At 51.1% G+C, this 21,786-nt stretch overlaps 1 protein-coding gene across 1 annotated transcript; it reads right to left on the bottom strand.

Annotated features, from left to right (window-relative positions):
• Positions 1-1,876: 1,876 nt before the first annotated feature.
• Positions 1,877-13,907, bottom strand: SIX5 (SIX homeobox 5). The gene is made up of 4 exons (XM_063312642.1): positions 13,143-13,907; positions 9,452-10,731; positions 3,205-5,424; positions 1,877-3,151 (listed from the first exon to the last, which is right to left on the bottom strand). The coding sequence occupies exons 1-3, from the start codon at positions 13,886-13,888 to the stop codon at positions 4,829-4,831; spliced, it is 2,622 nt and encodes an 873-aa protein (XP_063168712.1). The 5' UTR covers positions 13,889-13,907; the 3' UTR covers positions 1,877-3,151; positions 3,205-4,828.
• Between the last annotated feature and the right edge of the window lie 7,879 nt (positions 13,908-21,786).

Raw genomic sequence — 21,786 nt, 5'->3', positions numbered from 1 at the left:
TCTGCTTTTGTATGACTGCTGCGACTAACTGCAGGAAACCATCTTCAACATGACATTTCCAGCTTTAAGGACCAGAAAACGTGCTTTCCAAATTTTATTTTCTTCAAAACAGCAGGCTGCGTTTCCTTGGGGCTGAATTGGATACTCAATACTGTTGAGTGCAATGGAGAGGGACTTGGTGTTACATACAGCAGGCTGCCTTGAGCTGCCAAAAGCGAGGTGGGATATTCATCTAATGCAGCATATCTCAACCTTGGCCATTTTAAGAAGTGTGGACTTCAACTCCCAGAATTCCCCAGCCCACATGCTGGCTGGGGAATTCTGGCAATTGAGGTCCACACAATTTAAAGTTGACAAGGTTGAGAAACGCTGATCTAATGAACGAATCAGTAACATCACATACATAAATCCAGATCTGGGCTTGCTGTACTGCTTGATGTTGCTACTCAGAGCCTTTCAGTCTAAATTCTAATTTTCATTCCTACAGCAACTTGCAAGCTGCTCCTCTTCCTGCATGTTTCATACCAGTGCAAGATTTAATCCCTACAAAGGGTTAAGCTCACCTGAGATTCGGCCTGTCCCTCCACCCCCCCCTGCTGCATCTTCCAGTTCAAGGACCAGAAAATCCCCCACATGCTCCCACCCCAGACGGTATTACTTACCCAGCCATCTGAGTCACACTATCCAGCCTGGATTACCTTCCTTCTTCCCAGCAACTCAACTCTCTGGGGAAATCCTGGCTTTGTTCTGGAGTTGAAATCGCCCCACATTCACCAGCGCATTTTCCACAGGAAGGCCCTGGGTTCCTCCCAGTGCACTGGAGGGCTGTGTGAATGACCATCTGTTCGAACTGGTACAGTTCAGGGATGCAGCGGCTCCTACCTGAGGTGACTTTAATGCTTGTTTTAACTTTTCAAAAAGGCAAATTAATGGCTTGGTCTATGTGAACTCTAACTGCAACTATCTCCAGAGATATCCAACTGGCCCCTTTTGGAAGCCAAAAGCTGAACAGTCTAACTCTGATCTGGAATAACATTCACGTTCTTGAAACCTGAGATGCATAATTAAGGTTATGGACAGAAACCAGTATTCAGAAGAGTGAATTAGGGTGAACTGGCCAAGGTTGTCACTGAGTTCTTGTGAGCAACGTTGCCTAAAGCCAAATTGTTTCCATTCTTTCCTTGAATCTTTTTTACATAAATTCGCCTCTTGAGGTGGTCATGAAACACGCTTGGCTGTGGATGCATTTTTAAAAATTTCCCAGCAAGCAAAGTCAAACAGCTATTAAAGACAATTAGGTATTTATCAAATTGAAGGCGCTTTCTTCAGGATTTCTGTTTTGCTTGCCAACCCCACCAATCTCTGTGCAAATTAATATTTAACTTACATTAAAGGTATTATCATTACTAGATACTAACAGGAGGCAGGTGGGTCCATGGGTGGCCAAAAATGGCAAGATGGCAGCCACAGGTGTGCAAACACACTGGTAACTAGGATCAAAAGGGCCTCCCGATATTACCAATTTCAACTCCTATCAGTTCCAGCCAGCAAGAGCGATGCCAAGAGATTGTGGGACTTGTGGTTTCAACTGTCTAGAGCAGTGATTCTCAACCTTGGCCACTCTCAGATGGGTGGGCTTCAAGCTTGGCTGGCTGGGGAATTCTGGGAGTTGAAGTCCACCCATCTGAGAGTGGCCAAGGTTGAGAATCACTGCTCTAGAAGGCCAGGTGACTTATCCTGATTGTAAACTATATGCAATCTTGAAAACTTGGTTTAAATATTGAGAACTTAACAGTCCTCAACTATGGAGACAAACTGTCTCATAAATCAGTGCATAATCTGAATTCACAATAGGACGTATATACACAAAGACGGCTTTAGGATAAAATATATATTTATATATATATATATATAAAATATATATAAAAGACACAAATAGACATAAAAACAACAAAGGAGAGATATAAAAATATCTTATAGAAATGATTGCTTCTCACAAACTGTGGGAAAAGATGTGATTCTGTAGTACCTGACCGGAGGGAGGGCATATTTAGAGAAATCACAATGCTTTATTTGGACACGCTGAGGAAAAGGTAGTGTTGGAATAGAACAATTAGATGATCACTTTGCCGTACTGATGGAATTGATCTCGTACAGAGAATTGTGAAGTTTCCCACTTTACCATTAAATGTATCTCAACTGGTAATTCCATCCAACAATGGTTTTTCAGTTCAAAGCCTTCATAGACAGCAAGTGGTTCAGAAAGAGGGTGATTTTTTTTAAAGGAAAAAAAAATCACTTGAGCTACAAGTTTCTGCCCTGGAGGACTGGAACTAACTGCATTTTTTTTTTTTTTTAGCGTGAGGGATAATGGAGAAAGGTACCCCATTGTATTATTTAAAAATATCAGACCTGTCTGTGTCAGAACTTGGAATGGACATGCGTGTAAAATGTACACTTCAAACTACTGTAATGCCGTTTGGAATTCCAAAGGCATGTGCAAAAATATGTAGCTGGGGAAAAAAAACACCTTCTGTCTACTGGAGAGAAAGTATGCGTAACACGTATTTCACAATGGGAAGACTGCTTGCAAGAATATACACTTCAGAAGTGGGTACAGAAATTGGAAACACGCATCAACTATTCTGCATGTGAAAGGGGCGGGGCTTTCATTACACAGTTGCGGCCATCGTCTTGACCTTTTTGCCCCCCCCCCCAATACATGCGCTGTATTGATGCTAAAACAACCGAGTAGAACCTTCAGTCAATAAAGTAAGAATCAGATGAAAACAAAACTGGCATTTGCTCATCCCTACCAAGAAGTAAAGTGCAAGGAAGCTGCCTTACGTCGTAGACCTCTGGGCCATCTTACCTAGTTTAGTTCTGTCCACACTGACTAAAGGCAGCTCTCCAGGATTCCCTCAAGAATATTTCTCAGCTTTAGCTGGAAAAACCAGGATTTCAATCTGCAATTTTGCTCTGCAAAAAAATAAACGTCTCCAGTTTAGAACAACGTATTTTTGCTTGTGAGGAATGTGGGCACTTTCTTTTTAAAAAGCATCTTTCTAGAGGACATGTAAAAAGCTGGCCTATTATGACTATGTTTGATGCAAGATTATTGCACTAGGGCAGTGTTTTTCGAACTTGGCCACTTTAAGATGTGTGGACTTCAACTCCCAGAATTCAAATTCAACTTCAAATCACAGCATGGCTGGCTGAGGAATTCTGGGAGTTGAAGTCCATACATCTTAAAGTAGCCAAATTTGAAAAACACTGCATTAAGGCTTTACTCCCCACCCCCCCGGTCCCCATCCATATATGGCAACTTTAATTTATAGTAAACTCCAAATTCATTTTATGACTGGGATAGCTTCAGTACTTAAAATCCATTCTCACGTGTTCCTCAACTTCTTAAGATTTCCTAAAAATCCTAAGAATGTAGTGTGAAAAAATGGTACTTTTTTCCATTGATCCACATGATAGAAGCTCAGATATACTGTACAGATAGGAGAGTTGCAAACTATGGGGAAATGTGTTTTTTAAGACCTTTCTATTAGAAATGGATTTTATGTATATTTTTTTTCTCTGCCTTACAGAAAATCAGATTGCTGGCTTTAGGATTTAGACATGCGACAAGGGAAGCAATACATTTTGGGAACATTGGGGATGAACTCAGTTTTGCAATAATGCTCAATTATTTCTGTCTTTCAGGCCATTCCCTCCACCCCATGCCTAAGTAGCACTGGTTGATGGCTGCCTTTGGCTCCCAACCCCCAAATATAGAGATGTTACAGCGTTAACTAAATTTCGTTGTGGCTTAAGAAGCTAATTCTGTATCTAAAATCTATGTACCTTTTAACTAGAGGACCAACCTGTGCAGAATCCAATCCCATGTCTTGCATTGTCCATCGACAGGACTGTCATGGTTGGCCCAACATTTTTGTAGTTCTCCTATCTTCACTGAAAACGCTCAAAATCTGTTCCACAGACAAGGCATGCGGGCATAGAGATCAGAGACATTCCAGCTGCCCTTTCTGCCACAGAGGACTAGCACTATTTCAGAACAGTGTTATTTGAACTCCCTAAGATTGCACGCTCATGGCCCAAAACAGCCTCCTCCAACCCGGGATGCTCCAGATGCGTTCGGTTTCTTCCCCGTCATTATCTCCATACCGTCAGAGGCCATCCTCCTGAAGGAGGACAGGGAAAGCTGTCTTCAACACCACAGAAAAAAATGAGAATGAAAGCTGGGAGAAGCTGGATAATTTTCCTGCCCCTCCAAAGTGGGATTTGGGATCACACCAGTAGCCAGACCCCATCCCTAGCACCATGGGCGAGAGGAAAGGAAATACAACTCTATCCTAGATGTTCTCCTTGCACCGAGTGGGACGTTCCCAGCTTCCCAAGTTCTATTGTGACTTTGAAAATGCCAGAGGAGAATCTACTCGAAAGGAAGTTCAAAGAGGATATGAAGGGGAGCACCTGACCTTCACGGGCCCTCCTTTGCCTATGAAGGAAGTAGTGTTTGCTATTCTGTCAGCAACCACAAGGCAGCGCCCAGGTGTGCTACACCAGCAGTGGTCTGTCATGGTCAGCATGGAGGGCAGAGGGGAGAACTGCCCCTGCCCTGTAGTGTTATACCATCCCTGTGCACAGATGGAACTGCAGCCCCGATGGACAGGGGGCCTGAAAAGGGAAGCGTTTCTCTTATCGAGGCACTTTGAGGACTTCCAAACTCACAGTTACACTGGGAAAGATCAGGAGCCCAAGAATTCTCAGTCTGAAGGAGAACACTGCCCAAGGTGACACATCACCAACTGCCCAAGCCTTACAAGTCCAGCGGCTCTTCCACTGGCACAGACTGCAGCTGGGTCAGCACTTTCTCATCCGAGTCCAGAGCTTCAGGACCCATGGCGTCATCTCCAGAAGCATCCAGCAGAAGGCCCTCACCCTCAGGGAGATGGAGCTCCTCTATGGAGCCCTTCTCCATCTCAAATAGCCCCTCAGAACTGTTCCCTTGAAGATCCATGCTGACCGGGCTGGACCACACCACCTGCTGTTGGGACACGGTCAGGGTCTCTGGCTGGGAGAAGCTGGAGAGGAGGCTGGCTTCACTGGAGTCTGTTCCAAAAGCCAGGCTGGCTGGCCTGGCGCTGTCAGAGGTTGAAAGAGGGGAGGCTACCGAGGGAACCCCTGGAAGCAACACCCCGTTGCCTTCATGGCCCCCCAGAGCTGCTGATGTGGCCACCGCAACCTCCTGCTTGATGGGGAGAGTCAAGGTTGAGGCTGCTGGAGCAGAGAGGACAGGAGTCATCAGCATGCCGGCTGGGAAGGCGGCTGTGAGGATGAGCTTGCCTTGCTGTACGGCCATGCCAGTGACAATGGTGCTATTGCCAGTGGCTGGGCTGGCCAGGAGAAAGTTACCTAGAGCAGAAAGACAGCAGAGAATCCCCTTTAGGCACAAAAAAAAACAAAACAAAACTCTACCATTCTGGCTCCCCATCCCTCGATCCTGGTGTCTCCCTCGTCTCCTGATTTAGTCACAAAGTGCACAGGAATGTGGAGATGGCCTTGGGGAAGGAATGAGCAGACAGTTGAGGGAGGAGGAATGGCAACTTGGTCCCGAGAAAGTGGAAAGCATGAGAAAGGAACTCATAATAACCCCACCTTGATTTTGACTGGTATAAGACGAGCTGAGAAACTCTTGAGAGGTCAAGAAATAGTCATCATAGGGATTCCAGGAATGCACACAAGTTTGTGTGTGCTCCTTCTAGCCGGTTTTTTACTCCTGGTGACTGCCTGGACAAGTCCCTGCAGTTTTCTTGGCAAGATTTCAGAAGGGGTTTGCCCTTGCCTCATTCCTCTGGCTGAGAGGGACTGGCCCAAGGTCACCCAGCTGGGTTTCTGCCCAAGGTGGGACTAGAGTTTGCGGTCTCCTGGTTTCTAGCCTGGTGCCTTAAGCACTTAACTGCAAACTGGCTCTCCTTATCGTTGCAGAATCCTGAAAGCCCATCAGAATTTCTCACTACTCTATCTTATACCAAGCAAAATGAAGGCGGGGTTATTTTGAGGGTCCTTCCCACACTTTCTTCCTGATCAGGACCAAGTTGCCATTTCTTCTCCCTTAATGATTGGTTCCTTCCTTCCCTCCCTCTCAAAGGTCACTTCTACCTTCCTTTACATGCAGAGACTTTTGAAATGGCCACTACAGCAGCAACAATGCCAGGAAGCAAAGTTTGGCTTATGAAGCCTGCATTCTTTGACTATTTGTTGACTATGCTGTATCTACACCTTTATCGTAACTCTAGACTCCTGCACAAGGACAATCCTGTTTCTGATTAATTTTATTGATTAGGAATCCGGCACAAGGTAATGGCAACCCACCCCAGTATTCTTGCCGTGAAAACTAAATGGATCAGTACAACCAGAGATATGTCAGTATACCATTGGAAGATGAGACCCCCAGGTCGGAAGATGGTCAAAATGCTACTGGGGAGGAACAGAAGATGAGTTCAACTAGCCCCAGACGTGATGACGCAGCTAGCTCAAAGCCGAAAGGACGGCTAGTGGCCGAAGGTGCTGGTGGTGAACGGCGAATCCGATGTTCTAAGGATCAACACACCATTAGAACCTGGAATGTAAGATCTATGAGCCAGGGCAAATTGGATGTAGTTATTGGTGAGATGTCAAGATTAAAGATAGACATTTTGGGCGTCAGTGAACTGAAATGGACTGGAATGGGCCACCAGATGACTACCAGATCTACTACTGTGGACAAGAGGACCATAGAAGAAATGGAGTAGCCTTCATAATTAATAGTAAAGTGGCTAAAGCAGTGCTTGGATACAATCCAAAAAACGATAGAATGATCTCAATTCGAATTCAGGGCAAGCCATCTAACATCACAGTGATCCAAATATACGCCCCAACCACAGATGCTGAAGAAGCTGAAGTAGAGCAGTTCTATGAGGATCTGCAGCACCTACTGGACAACACGCCTAAAAGAGATGTTATTTTCATCACGGGAGACTGGAATGCTAAGGTGGGCAGTCAAATGACACCTGGAATTACAGGTAAGCATGGCCTGGGAGAACAAAACGAAGCAGGACATAGGCTGATAGAATTTTGCCAAGACAACTCACTCTGCATAACAAACACTCTCTTCCAACAACCTAAGAGACGGCTTTATACGTGGACTTCACCAGAGGGACAACACCGAAATCAGATTGACTACATCCTCTGCAGCCAAAGATGGTGGACATCTATACAGTCGGTAAAAACAAGACCTGGAGCTGACTGTAGTTCAGATCACAAACTTCTTATTGCACAATTTAGGTTAAGACTAAAGAGATTAGGGAAGACCCACAGATCAGCTAGATATGAGCTCACTAATATTCCTAAGGAATATGCAGTGGAGGTGAAGAATTGATTTAAGGGACTGGACTTAGTAGACAGGGTCCCGGAAGAACTATGGACAGAAGTTCGCAACATGGTTCAGGAGGCGGCAACAAAATACATCCCAAAGAAAGAGAAAACCAAGAAGGCAAAATGGCTGTCTGCTGAGACACTAGAAGTAGCCCAAGAAAGAAGGAAAGCAAAAGGCAACAGTGATAGGGGGAGATATGCCCAATTAAATGCAAAATTCCACAGGTTAGCCAGAAGAGATAAGGAATTATTTTTAAACAAGCAATGCACAGAAGTGGAAGAAGACAATAGAATAGGAAGGACAAGAGACCTCTTCCAGAAAATTAGAAACATCGGAGGTAAATTCCACGCCAAAATGGGTATGATCAAAAACAAAGATGGCAAGGACCTAACAGGAAGAAGAGATCAAGAAAAGGTGGCAAGAATATACAGAAGAGCTGTATAGGAAGGATAACAATATCGGGGATAGCTTTGACGGTGTGGTCAGTGAGCTAGAGCCAGACATCCTGAAGAGTGAGGTTGAATAGGCCTTAAGAAGCATTGCTAATAACAAGGCAGCAGGAGATGACGGCATCCCAGCTGCATTGTCCAAAATCTTGTGAGATGATGTTGTAAAGGTAATACATGCTATATGCCAGCAAATTTGGAAAACACAAGAATGGCCATCAGACAGGAAAAAATCAACTTATATCCCCATACCAAAAAAGGGAAACACTAAAGAATGTTCAAACTATCAGCCAGGGAGTTTCAGAAAAACATCTATTTCTGTTTTATTGACTATTCTAAAGCCTTTGACTGTGTGGACCATAACAAATTGTGGCAAGTTCTTAGCAGTATGGGGATACCAAGTCATCTTGTATTCTCCTGAAGGATCTGTATAACGACCAAGTAGCAACGGTAAGAACAGACCACGGAACAACAGACTGGTTTAAGATTGGGAAAGGAGTATGGCAGGGCTGTATGCTCTCACCCTACCTATTCAACTTGTACGCAGAACACATCATGTGACATGCTGGCCTTGAGGAATCCAAGGCTGGAGTTAAAATCGCTGGAAGAAACATTAACAATCTCAGATATGCAGATGATACCACTTTGATGGCTGAAAGCGAAGAGGAACTGGGGAGCCTTATGATGAAGGTGAAAGAAGAAAGTGCAAAAGCTGGCTTGCAGCTAAACCTCAAAAAAACCAAGATTATGGCAACCAGCTTGATTGACAACTGGCAAATAGAGGGAGAAAACGTAGAAGCAGTGAAAGACTTTGTATTTCTAGGTGCGAAGATTACTGCGGATGCTGACTGCAGTCCGGAAATCAGAAGACGCTTCATCCTTGGGAGAAGAGCAATGACAAATCTCGATAAAATAGTTAAGAGCAGAGACATCACACTGACACAAAGGTCCGCATAGTTAAAGCAATGGTGTTCCCCGTAGTAACATATGGCTGCGAGAGCTGGACCATAAGGAAGGCTGAGAGAAGGAAGATCGATGCTTTTGAACTGTGGTGCTGGAGGAAAATTCTGAGAGTGCCTTGGACTGCAAGAAGATCCAACCAGTCCATCCTCCAGGAAATAAAGCCAGACTGCTCACTTGAGGGAATGATATTAAAGGCAAAACTGAAATACTTTGGCCACATAATGAGAAGACAGGACACCCTGGAGAAGATGCTGATGCTAGGGAGAGTGGAAGGCAAAAGGAAGAGGGGCCGACCAAGGGCAAGATGGATGGATGACATTCTGGAGGTGACGGACTCGTCCCTGGGGGAGCTGGGGGTGTTGACAACTGACAGGAAGCTCTGGCATGGGCTGGTCCATGAAGTCACAAAGAGTTGGAAGCGACTAAACGAATAAACCACCACCACAAAAGGAATCCAGCACAGGGGCCACCATTTCTAAGACAGCAACCCCCTTGCAATTCTGAACTTTTCACAGTTGACCTTCCAGAGAATACCTAGTCCTCCTCTAACGGTATGAGAAGTCCTTGATTATGGACTTCTCAGGGCTCAGCCACTTCGGATGCCCTTGGTAGGTACCTGGGGCCGTGCCTGGAAGCTGCAACGTTGTGACGCCTACGCCGGCATTGAGCAGGTGGATGTTGTTCTGGCCGAGGCCTCCAGCAGCCACCGTGCCTTGTGGAGTCCCAGCCATGGGGCCCACCTTGATGGGCGTAGCACTGGTCAGGATTTGGATGGGGTTGCCCACGCCCTGCTGCAGAGTCACCACCTGAGAGGTGGGCACCACTTGGGGCAGGGAGATAAGCTGGGAGCCTTGTGCCACCTGAGGAATGGAGACAAGCTGAGGAGGTGGAGCCCCATGGGAGACAGTGTAGATCTGGGTGGGGGACACAGGCACCATCTGAGGCGGGGACAGCAGCTGGGTTCCTGGGACCGGCTGGGACAGAGGGACAACCTGCGAAGGGGGCGACACCTGGGTGAGAGGGAGAAGGGAGGGGGCAGGAACATGGAGGACCGTAGCCTGGGCTGCAGAGGACACAGGGACCGAGAGCAAGGGCGTGGCGGGGACAGTCGGAGACGGTGCCGCTGCCGTCCCCTGCCCACTGCCTACTGCCCCTGTTCCCTGGGAGGTGGGCAGAGCTTGGCCAACAGGGATCAGTTTAGCAAGGGGGACAATCTGAGGACTGGGGGGGGCTGCTGGCTGAGGAGCTAGGGGCACCTGGGGGGCTGGGGGGCTTTCTTCATTTGAAGGAACAACCTGGGGCAGGGACACCGTGGCCAACAATGCCCCCCTGCGCTCTGAGAGGAGTACAGAGGCATCCGGGAGAGAGAGCAGGGGTGGCATGGCTGCCCCCTGGCCATCCTCGGACTTCATCTCCATGCCCAGCGCCAGCGTGTCAGCGGCTTCTGACTTCACCTCACCCTGGAGAGCAGCCGGGCTGAGGATGATCGTGGCTGGGGAGAGGCTCTCCTGGGGGGCTTTGCCAATCTCCTGGCGGCCGGGGGCCTTCGGGCTCAGCAGGCCAGTGGAGCCGTTCAGGAGGATGGGCGGGCTGGGCGCTGCCACGGGGCTGAGGGTGACCGTTTGGTTCTCCCCTAGGGTCAGCCCGTTGAGGATGACCCCTCCGGCGGGAGTCTGGATCACAGAGCCCCCGTTCAGGAGCACGGTGGGCGGGGAGCTGGCAGTGATGAAGTTCCCGTTCAGGAGGATGGACGAGGCACCGGAGCAGGCAGCGGGCAGGAACAGGCTGCTGGGGGCTGCGACTCCTTCGTGGCCAGCGGGCAGTCCCCCGGCTGCTTCGGGTTCTTCAGGACCGTGGCTGGACTCATCCTCTGTGCTGGGGTTCCCATCAGATTCGCTGCAGGAGAGATCAGGCAGTGAGTCCCCTGATAGCGTTGGGGTACAGGCTGCACCTCCAAGAAAATCCTCAAGGAGACAATCTTCAACCTCTCTACAGCTCCCTGAATTCCTGCCACCACTTAGTACGTTTCATTCTTTATTTTCAGTTTAAGAGCACTGTTCATACATACATACAGGCCTACCCATGAAACGCATATAATAATTTTGTAACTTCTGCCCTATCTTTGAGCCTGAACGTGCAAGGGGTCCCCGAGGCCTGAAAAATATTTCAAGGGTCCCTCCAGGGCCAAAACATTGAGAAAGGCTGACTCAGGACCTCCCTTAGGGATCCCCATTCCTCTGGGCCAGGACAAGCTACTAGCTTTCTTCCTACAAATTTCTTTAGGAGGTGAAGGGGACATGCACAGGGTTAGGGTTAGCACCATCTGATCCAGCACCAGGCATCTCCCCTGGGGTCAATCACGTTTCTTTGCCAAGCCCACAAGCATGAACCTTCTGGGAATTATGGAAGGTGTGATCCAATTTCCTTGGATACTGCCAGGTTGGAAAAGGCTGGTGGCTCAAAAGAACAGTTCGGGGAGGGGGGGAGGTGTTTTGCCGTCAACTAAAATATATATATATTTTTTTTTCAGCCACCTGGGCTGCAGAGACCACAGTACTCAAGCTGATGGGGAATGGAATTTTCAGCCCCCTCTTTCTGATGTGTGAAACCCTAATCCTGGGTAAATAAACCACCATTCGATGTTCCTAGAGCATGGGCACCTAAATGTGTCTTTGGATGAGTTCCCATGGTCCCCACCCCCGGGAACCTGTCATACTAATGACTAAATTCCCGTAGTAGACTCAGCTTCCTTTAAAGCAGTGTTTCTCAACCTCGGCCGCTTTAAGAGGTGTGGACTCCAACTCCCAGAATTCCCTGGCCAGCATTTGCTGGCTGGGGAATTCTGGGAGTTGGAGTCCACACCTCTTAAAGCGGCCAAGGTTGAGAAACACTGCTTTAGAGGGTTGCACAAACCGAGCCAATGTAAGGATTCCCAACCCTTGAGGAAAAGGCGGGACTCAGCCCGCTACCTCTGACGAGGAGATGCTTCTGGGTCTCCACCCTTGCACTGGGAAGGGAGGAGACCAGGAGAAAAAGGCCAAGGGAAATTCAACGCCTGGGATTCAGATTTCACAACAAAGGGGAAGCTCGGAGCAGCCCCGTCCACGTTGCGACTGCTGAAGGCAGCCCAGGCAGGGCTTCCCTCGACTTGGGAAAGAGGGACATGGAGGAGCAGGAAAGCAGCAGCAGCTGCAGGCACATCTGGAACAGCCAGCCTGGCTGTGCTCCACCCCACCTCCCTTGAGAGCAAGGGGGCAGAGGAATGACGGGGAGCGTTCTCCCACTCCTTTGTTCGGGGAGGGCCTAGAAGAGATGTCACCTCCCCAGTTTCCTGGCCTTTCATGATGGGGGGGGGGGAGAGACCAAGATGCTCAGGAGGGCCTTTCACAGGGCCCCTAATTCCATCTCTAACAGTGCCTCTGCAAGGCCCTGGCTGACCTCCCCCAGGTTCCCCCCACCTCATTTGCCCTTTTTGCACATTCAGAAAGTTCTGATAACTCCAAAGAAGGGCAAGCTGGCATGCACGCTCACCTCTGGCACCGCCCTGGTTCCCCCCCCCCACAAAAAAACGATTTGCAAACCCAGAGAAATGGAATTGGTGAAGGCACGGACCAAGGCCTCCTTCGTAAGCCTGCTTGCCAGCTCAGGACAAGGCCAAAGTTGGGGAGGGCCAGGAGGGAGGTTCCTGGGGAAACAGGTTGCCTTGGGGGGCGCCAGGGATGTGCACCTGGCCAGGTTCTTGCACGGCAGCCATTTTGTGAGTGGGGAAGACCTCCCAAGAACTACTTTGCAAAAACACCCACAGGGCATTCCCCGAATTCCAAGGCTGCCCCCCCTTCCGAAAGCAGCTGGGGGCAGCAGGTGGAATCCCCTGCACACCTCCTCAAGATCAGGCTGAAGTTTATCTGCTGCTCTGTGGCTCGCTGGGGGGGGTTGCTTTGATTCAGGCCTGCAGGAGTTGGGTTTACCCAAGCTCTTAGGGCTGCATCCCCACCCCATTTGGGGGTAGACCTGCCAAGACTTCAGCCCCCACCCCATCTGGGGATTATGAGGAACGGCCTCCCACGCACTCAGAAGGCACTAACTTCGGGACCGTGGCCCACCCCCGCGCCGCCCGCTAAGTGCGCATCCAAGACGTCTGCAAGCCTGTCCACCCGGGCCCCGATAGCCTGCGCACGCCCACGGAGGATCTACTGAGCCCCGCCTCGCCGTGCCCCAGGCGGCAGAAGCGGCCTTCCAGCAGCCCCGGGGAAGCGGGCGCGCTCTGTCCATGCGCAGAGGGCCCGCCTTCCCGGCGGAGAGCTCACCTCTTGCTGGGCGTGCCGCCGCCGCCGCCGCCGCTGCGGTCGCGCTGCCGCCGGTTCTTGAACCAGTTGCTGACCTGCGTGAGCGAGAGGCCGGTGTCGCGGGCCAGGCGGCGCTTCTGCTCCGGGCTGGGGTAGCGGCTGCGCCCGTAGGAGTCGCGCAGGGCGGCGCGCGAGCGGCGCTTGAAGCAGTAGACGGTCTCCTCGCCGTCCCAGATGGTGTTGGGCAGCGGGAACTTCTTGCGCAGGCGGTACTTGTCGACGGCGCCCAGCGCCCGGCCCCGCGCCGCCTCGGCCTCCCGGTAGCGGGCGCGCAGGTAGAGGTCCTGCAGGAAGGGGTGGTGCGGCGCGCCGAAGGGCCGGCTCTGCACCAGGCGGTACAGCTCGGCGAAGTCGCCCCGCTGGAAGGCCAGCAGCGCCCGCGCCTTGGCCAGGCTCTCGCCCGCTTGCGCCTCCAGGCGGGGCGCCTCGTCGGCCGGCAGCGAGCCCAGGAAGCGCCCCAGCCGGCCCGGGTCGCCCGCCTGCAGCAGCGCTTCGCACACGCACGAGACCTGCTCGGCCGAGAAGCGCGGCGGGCGCGGGGCAGGCGCCGGAGCCGCGGCGGGCTCTCCGCCGGGCGGCGCCGGGGAGGACGGGGCGGGCGCCGAAGTTGGCAGAAGTTTGCGCGCCTCGGCGCCGGCAGCCTCCGGCGCTCCCGCGGGTGGGCCGCGGCCGGGAGGTTCCGCGGGCTCCGCAGGGAAGGAGGCCATGTTCGGGCGCGGGAGTCCGGCCCCCGCCTCCCTCCCTCCCTCCCTCCCTCCCTCCGGCCGGTCCCCTCCCCGTCCGGCCCCCTCGCGCCCCTAGCCGTGCGCGCCCCCGCCCTCCCGGCCGCGCCGCCCGCTCCGCATTCTCCCAGGCCGAGCGAGCCTCGAGTCCTCCCGCGCCCGCCGCTGCCCCGCCGCCCCCGGCCGCCGCCCCTCCAACTTTCCTTTCCCCTCCCTTCCGCCTTCCTCCTCCGGGCCCTCGGGCTCCTCCTCCCACTCCCCCCGCGCGCTCTCCCGCTCCGGCGAGGCTGCGCCCGGCCCTCGCCGACGCCGCCCCCCGGCGCCCCCCCGCGCCCCGCGACACTCGGCCGCCCCGCGGAAGCGCCCCCCTTCGCGAGCGGCGCAGTCCCTTCAGGCGCGTCCGAGGGGGTCTCCCCGCGGGAAGCTGCTTTCGGACCGGCGGGCGTTGGCTCCCCCCGGCCCCCCGCGTCTGTCGGGCCCCTTGGAGCAACCCCCCCCCAAAGAAAGCGGAGTGGCGCGGGAGGATGACCCGGGACGAGTTCCCGGAGCCGAAGTCCCCGAGGGCCCTTTATGCCGAGGCTGAACTCGAACCTGGGACTGCCCCCTTCAGCTCCCGTAAATCTCAGCCGGGACGGGGCGAAGCGACCCATCTGGGGGCCGGCGGGGAAGGCCGACCTGCCCCGTCCGGCATCTGCCCTCCGACCAAGGCGGCTTGTGCCCCGTCTGCGGCCCGGCCTCCCGGGCCGGGCAGGAGCGGTTCTCCGAGGCCAGGACCGGCCCATCCTGGTTGGCGCTGTGTCCCAGCAGCTCCCGTCCACTTCGTCCCGGGCTCAGGCTTGCAGCTTCTCTTGGACCGTCCCGGCGCCCCAGCCTGGGCATCCCCCACCGGCAGCAGCAAGATGGATTGGAGAGGGCAGCTTCATCAGCCCCACTCAGGAGGAATGGGGGGCTTTAGGGGCGGCCGTCCAGTGGACTTGGAGGGCCCCCGGTTGGGGAAGGCTGCTGTAGCAGGCCCTTAAAAGCAGGTGCAAATTCCCTGCACACCTCCAGGAGTAATTCAGAGAGGCAGCCGTGGATGGCAAAAGCCGCCAGCACCTCGATCTCCCTATCCCAGCAGTGCCATCTGCCCAGGGCCCCCCTCAGTGGGGCACCAGATGGAGAAGAGCCAGAGAGGGCATTTTTGCTGTGGCATCCCCACTACATAGAGGCCAGGCTGGTGCCAGCTTGGGTGCCCTCTGAAAGTCAGGGACAGCCTTTGATTGGAGAAAAACAGTATCTACATTTATGGCTGACTGGAAACCCCTTACGGACTTTTTGCAAGAAACGGGGAAAAATGCACTCTTGATTTGTGGTCTTGATGATTAGAAAAGAATTGGATAAGAAAAAAAAGCGAGCTTTGGTTTTTGTAACCATAGAGGAAGTTAATTTTCTAATTGTACTTACCTTTGCTGCGGAAGAAATCGGAAGCTTCTATTTCTTTTTGTTCTTCTTTTCTGCACTTTTTCCTTCTTCCTCCTTTTTTCCCTTTCTTTGCTTCTTGTACCCTATTTGTTTGTGTTAGTTTTTACATTCTTCGTAAAACTTTTAATAACATTCTTTAAAAGTAAAATTATTTTCAAAAAATTAAAGTCAGGTACAGCTGCCTGCCTGGAATTCTCTTTATCATGTTTTTACTGTTCTCTGTATTTCTTTTATTGATTGCATCTGCTGTTGAGATAAGGCAGTTATAAGTCCTTCCGTAATACAGTAACACAATAATACTGTAAAGGGTGGGGGGGACTGTTCTGGGCCTTCCAACCCAGAGCTTTCAGGAAACCCTTAACTGGAGCCTGAAAGCATTAATTTTGTGGAACGGTGACCCTCTAATGCAGCGTTTCTCCACCTGGGCAGCTTGAAGGTGGGTGGACTTCAACATGGCTGGCTGGGGAATTCTGGGAGTTGAAGTCCACCCATCTTCAAGCTGCCCAGGTGGAGAAACACTGCTCTAATAATGCCTGAATTTGTGTGATACCCCCGTTACCCCCTTACAATATATTATTTACAACAGTTAAACTTTAAACTAGTGTAATCTGGGACTGCCCCATTCAGATGCTCAAACGTTGTGGTCCTCCTGAATATGCATAGGCAAAGCAAGGCTGATAGGTGAGTAATAAGTGAACTCCCTCCTCAAGAGGTCCTGCCCCAGTTTGATTCTGTTCCCTCCGAGCCAGTTTGGTGTAATGGTTAAGGTGCCAGGCTAGAAACCGGGAGACCCTGAGTTCTAGTTGTGCCTTGGCCACAAAGCCAGCTGGGTGACCTTGGGCCGGCCAGTCTCTCTCAGCCCCAGGAAGCAGGCAATGGCAAACCACTTCCAAAATCTTGCCAAGAAAACTGCAGGGACTTGTCCAGGCAGTCACCAGGAGTCAGGACTGATTAAAAAATGTGCATGCATGCGTGTATGCGCACACATGCACACTCAGTTCTCTGGCTGGCTATGCCATGCCTCTTGGTTGGACCAGGAGTGGGCAGCAGGGACCAGGGCAATGAGGACACCATGCCTCATCACCCCTGGCTGGACCTTAGATTTTCCTCCTCTTTTTTTTTTGCCTTGGGGATGAATTTTGAGGATTTTCTTTGTTTTGGAACCACTGTAGCACAGCCTCAGTTTTTATGCTAGCAAATGCAATTCCCATTTTCATCATGTGGGACTTGCGATCCATACTGGTTGTCCTCATTAAGTTTTAGGAGGGCCTACTGTGCAGTTGTACTTTCTGCCAGATAAGAACCAGTGTGCACACCTGGTGGTTTTTCCTCCCTTTAAAGCAGTGTTTCTCAACCTTGGCAAGTTTAAGATGGGTGGACTTCAACTCCCAGAATTCTCCAGCCAGCAAAGCTGACTACGGAATTCTGGAAGTTGAGGTCCACCCATCTTAAATACTGCCCTGGCTCTGAGATCAATCTCTTCCACTGTCCCTCAACCCCCTGCTATTACGCCGCCCCCCGCCCTTAATTCCCTTGCTTGATGAAGAGTTCTGAGAAACTTGAAAATCTGCAACTGTTCCCTAACTTGGCCCAACGGCGGTGTTGCTTTGAATAGAATTCGAGGGTTGCCTGCTATTCCCAGAATTGACACCAGGGGTCGCTGCTTGCCACGCCAGTTTATCTGCTTAATAGAGAATTCTAAGGGGGGGCGGTTCTTAGAAAGAAAAAAACGAAGACAAAAGGGCTTAACGTCTGTAGGTAACAAGTCCTGTTTGCAGATAAGAAATTCCAGCAGTATGTTGGACATCCGGGGTGGGATAGAAATGGGGCAGGGAGGCTTAATCTCTTAAAATCAGGAGTCTGGGAGCACCTTTTCCGAAGAACCCATTTTATTAGAAACTTTTATGAACTGTTTCTGCCTTTTAATGAAATGGGTTCGTCGGAAAAGGTGCTCCCAGACTCCTGATTTTTCTGCTGCGACCGGCAAATGCTTCTCCTCAAATGTCTAACCTGTTTGGCTATTCTAAAAGATACCTAACCTAGCAAAGCATCACTAAGCGTTCAACGCTTGCCTTCGCTTAGCATATCTGAAACAAAGCAGCAGGAGATGCTTAGAAAATTAAAAACCACTTTGTGGAGGTTTCTGACACGCGGAATTTAAAAGGCAGATTTAAACGTCTAGAATAGGTTTTTGAGGACTGCAATAGAAACTAACAATAATTACTAAAGTTTGATGCAAAGCTCATATATCTAAACTGTGGTCTGTGGTTGAAGATACATGGAAGGGAAGGGAAGGAGGTATTACCAAAAAGTAATTTACTTTTCCTTTTTACTCTTTTTTTTTTAATTCAAATGTAGCATCTTTTTTTTTTCTTTCATCCTGTTTTATTTTCTCTCTACTTTCTCTGTGCAGGTAGTCCTTGATTAATGACCATTTGGTTAGCGATGGTTCGGACTTACAACGGTGCTAGAAAATGACTTGTGGCCAGTCTGCACACTTACAACCATGACAGCGTCCCCGTGGTCATGTGATCTCCATTCCCAGCTGGCTTCCAGCAAGCAAAATCAATGGGGAACTGTGTGATTCACTTAACGACCATGTGGCTCACTTAACAACCATGTGATCTGCTTAACAACCATTGCAAAAAGGTAAATCAGTCTGGATTCACTTAATGACCACATCGCTTAGTGACCAAAATTCCAGTCCCAGTTGTGGTCATTAAGCAAGGACTATCTGTATATAATTATGGCTGGTTCTTCACTCTTGTGCTGCCACAGCAAATCAGTTCAGCTTCTGACCAATGCCCAGTGCCAGCTTTGGGCCGTCCACCCAGGAATGTCTCTGCTGCTCTTGGCATTCAACTTGCTCCCTGGGATATTCTCCTGAAGCTTCTCCAAGGAGGGATGACTGGCGAGCAAGAAGCGTGACCCCAGAGAGAACCAGGCTGGGGAAGGGTCTGTCTTGCTCCCTTAAGCTGATTCACCCAACAAACTAAGCAAGGGATGGGCAACCTTTGCTTGCTGGGAGATGCGTCTTGGCTGCCTGGTCTTCCGGAGACCAAAGGTGGCTGCCCGTTGACTCAACGAGAACATTGGGGCACATTGTTGGCCTTTTTTTCAGAACTGAGTGCGGGGGAATGGGGAGACTCCTGGGAAGCCAACTGCTCCCTTCCCCCTCATCCTTAACCCCCACTCCCCAAACAGCCCCACATTCTGCCACTGAATGTCAGCAACATGATCCCGGCCTGCAGATGTGGTGGGTTCCCTGATTTAACCGGGATCTGACAACCAGCTAAGCCCCCGAGTTCATGTTCCAGACGCTGGGGCTGCGTGCCCATAGTAAATCAAAACCCAAGAAACCATGTGTGAAACTGGTCATGCCAGCTTATCCTCAACACGTTGCTTAGCTTTACCTTCCGCCTTTTGCTCAGGAGCTCGAGGCCGGGCACGTGGCGTGTCCTCCTCCTGTTTCTCCCCACAACAACAACCCCGTGAGGTAGGTTGGCTGAGAGTTCCCAAGAGTTCTTCTGTGGCTGAGCTGGGGGGTGAAGCTGGTCTCTCCAGTGCCAATCCCCCCCTCATCCCTATGCCTTCCTGCCTCAAGTTGGCTGACGGGTGCAGCTAGATCTGCTCAGACCTTGCTCCCAACTGGATCTGCTCCGGTGATCAGATGTGTAAGGAGGGGGATCCCTATTGACCTGGCAGGTCAAAAAAGTCAAGATGGCAGCCACAACGGTGTGACCAAAGCCTGCGATGCCCATAAGAAACAAGCGGTGCTTTGGTCACACCGTTGTGGCTGCCATCTTGACTTTTTTGACCCCGTCCTGTGGACGCTGCTGCTATTAACTTTGTTCCTGATCAAGCCAACATCTCTTCCCTGAGAAAGCCAGCTAGGAAACAATTGCCATCTGGCCTTTGCTGCTGGCGGGGGCAGCTGGCTGCTAGGCAGGCTGGAGGGCCCCTGCTGGAGAGGGACATGGGGCAGATCTCTAGCCCAGGCCCCGAAAATGGCCGGCGACATTCGTGGGGGCAGGAGGGTGAAAGGGGAGGCCGAGAGCCTTGCAAGCCGCTCCCAGCCAGCCGAAAAATGCCGGCTGCCCCGTCCCTCCCTTGATTTAGGCTCCAGGAATGTCTCTGTTCTAAACTTAGCTTGGTGGGGAGGGGGGGCGCTCTCCAGCCAGCTGATCAGGGCCCCATCACAGCGGTGGGTGGGGGGTCCCTAAGGGCACCACCTCAAGCAGAAGAAGCCCCCCTCAGACATCCTCGTGGCCTGGGTGGGTGGGGGAGAGCCCCACCCCCCAACTCTCTTCCCTGTTTACCTCCTGATCACTCCTCCGGACACCAACCGGCATTTACCGGCCCAAGCAAAATGGTTCTGCGCATCTGTCTTTGCACTTCAATCGAAATCCCAGCATTTCCCAGGTTAGCCCCCTCCCTCCTGGACTTCAGGAAACGGCTGGAGACCTGGTTTTGTCACCATGCTTGGAGTGGGAGAGGAAGAGCCACTCCTGGGGCTGGCTGGCTCCCTAGCTGTGCCGGAACCAGTCTCGTCCCCTTTGGGTGGAATTAGATCTGCCGTTACTTCATTATATTTTATATTTACATTTGTTGATTATCGATATTATTATGATTTTATTGAACTTTAAATTGTTTTATTGTGAACCACCCGGGGTCCCCCGAGTGGGGGAGATGGGCGGTAATAAAAATATGATTGATAGATAGATAGATAGATAGATAGATAGATAGATAGATAGATAGATAGATAGATAAATTTCACGCTGCTCCCGCCATCTCAAGCCCGCCCCACCCCTTCTGCTGCCTCCTGCAGCCCTAATACAGGGCTTCCTGTACTTTTTCTCAAGGAGAAGGAAGTCTTACTTGCAGCGACCCTTTTAAGAATAGGACCAGGTCAGAGCATCAATGTGCAAATGAGTTACCCTTGCAAGGAATGGTTTGCCTATGCTCTGTTAGAAGCTGGCAGTGCAGAGTCAAAGTGGGTGTGTTAACACACGGGAGTGGCTTTTTAACTAAGGATGTGTGTTTTACAGATCAGTCACCTGCCTCCTCTGTCTGTGCGCAGGAAAACCTTGCTGTTGCGCATGGAGTATGGCTTGCAGGATGTAAGCAGAAACCAATAGCCATCTTTACTGTTTAACGTAGAGCAGAGATGTCTAAACTGCAGTTAGCAGTCGGGGACCCAAACAGAAGGGAGGACGTGTGACTGGAAAGTCTTTCCACCACGTTTCTAATTTGTATGTAGCAGCGATTCTTCTGTTTTATCTTTTTCTTACTCCCATTTGTACTTCCTTCTTTTAATAATAAGATCTCAAGGGGGGGGGAAGATTTTTTAAAAATTCCTCCTGCTCCGAATGTGGAAGGTGAAAAGGTGAGCAGCAAACTCAGCACCAACATGGTGAAAGAAGAAATAATGTGAAATTCAATGTAGATTGTGTGTGTGCAGCTGCACCGGGGTGCATTCTGACAACACGCAGGTCACCACTCTTTTGGCAAACCCATTTTCCCCGTGGCTAGTGAAAGAAGAAACACGAGCGATAGTTTTTCATGGTTTACACTTCCTTGAGCCACTGAAGCTGTCCTGGCCTTTTTCTCAGTGGTTATGTAAGACTGGTAACAGGATGTCCCTCATTAAAGTTCCTTTAATGGAAGGTGACATTCCAGTTTGCAAGTACTTTGTCTGTGGGGGAGGACGGACATTCAAGGTCACAGGCAGGTAGCCTTTGTGTAACACGTGACATTCGCCAGTTGGCTGTGGCGTTTGGCTGCAAGGCAGTGCACCGCGGCGGCAGCGGGTGACTTTTTAAAGGAAATTCCCATCTCGTTTGCATTCCTCAACCAGCTTGTCTGGGAAGCCAGTCTCGCCCCAAGTCTTGCCCAAAGAAAGTTGGGTGGGTCGATACACAACTAGAGTGGTCCTTGCCTTGTCTTTCCCCCTCTGGAATTTCATTACCAATCCCATCATCTGCAGCCAGGCTGGGGAGGATGGATTGCAGCTACAGGATCCCAGGTTGGGGAAGCCTTTGGACCCCACCCTGGTGGTGATGGGTAATGCTTCAGGAGGGGATCGGTGTTCCAGACTCCCCCCAGCGCAAAAGTGTAACCTTGGTTTGCTGGAGCTATTTTTAAAACCTCCCCCCCCCAAGAGCTGCAGGACTCATGCAGGATATGACTTTTAGACCCCAGGCAGGAAAGGGTTAAGTAGGAGACCAGCCTCTTGGCCTCCATTCCTGGGACCTTTAAATGGGCACCTCTTGCCTGTTTGCTCCTGCCCAGGCCTTGGCACAGAAAGGCACCCCTGGCTGGATTGGGCAGGACGGAGCAGGAGTGCAGGCAGGGAGGCCAAGGTCTGGCTTCCAGGGGGTGGGGGCTGAGCCAGAGAGGGGGAAAAGGAGCACAGGAGGGGG

The sequence above is a fragment of the Candoia aspera genome, chromosome 10 (assembly GCF_035149785.1).
Source record: "Candoia aspera isolate rCanAsp1 chromosome 10, rCanAsp1.hap2, whole genome shotgun sequence".
Classification (NCBI taxonomy): domain Eukaryota; kingdom Metazoa; phylum Chordata; class Lepidosauria; order Squamata; family Boidae; genus Candoia; species Candoia aspera.
The sequence above is the reverse complement of the archived record's forward strand: the minus strand, read 5'-3'. Positions and strand labels throughout refer to the sequence as shown.

Coding starts and splice junctions, on each gene's coding strand:
- SIX5 (XM_063312642.1), bottom strand. CDS start 13,888: ATGGCCTCCTTCCCTGCGGAGCCCGCGGAACCTCCCGGCCGCGGCCCA. Junction 10,732..13,142: donor GGCGGCACGCCCAGCAAGAG/GTGAGCTCTCCG, acceptor TCTCTCCTGCAG/CGAATCTGATGGGAACCCCA. Junction 5,425..9,451: donor GCTTCCAGGCACGGCCCCAG/GTACCTACCAAG, acceptor TTTCTGCTCTAG/GTAACTTTCTCCTGGCCAGC.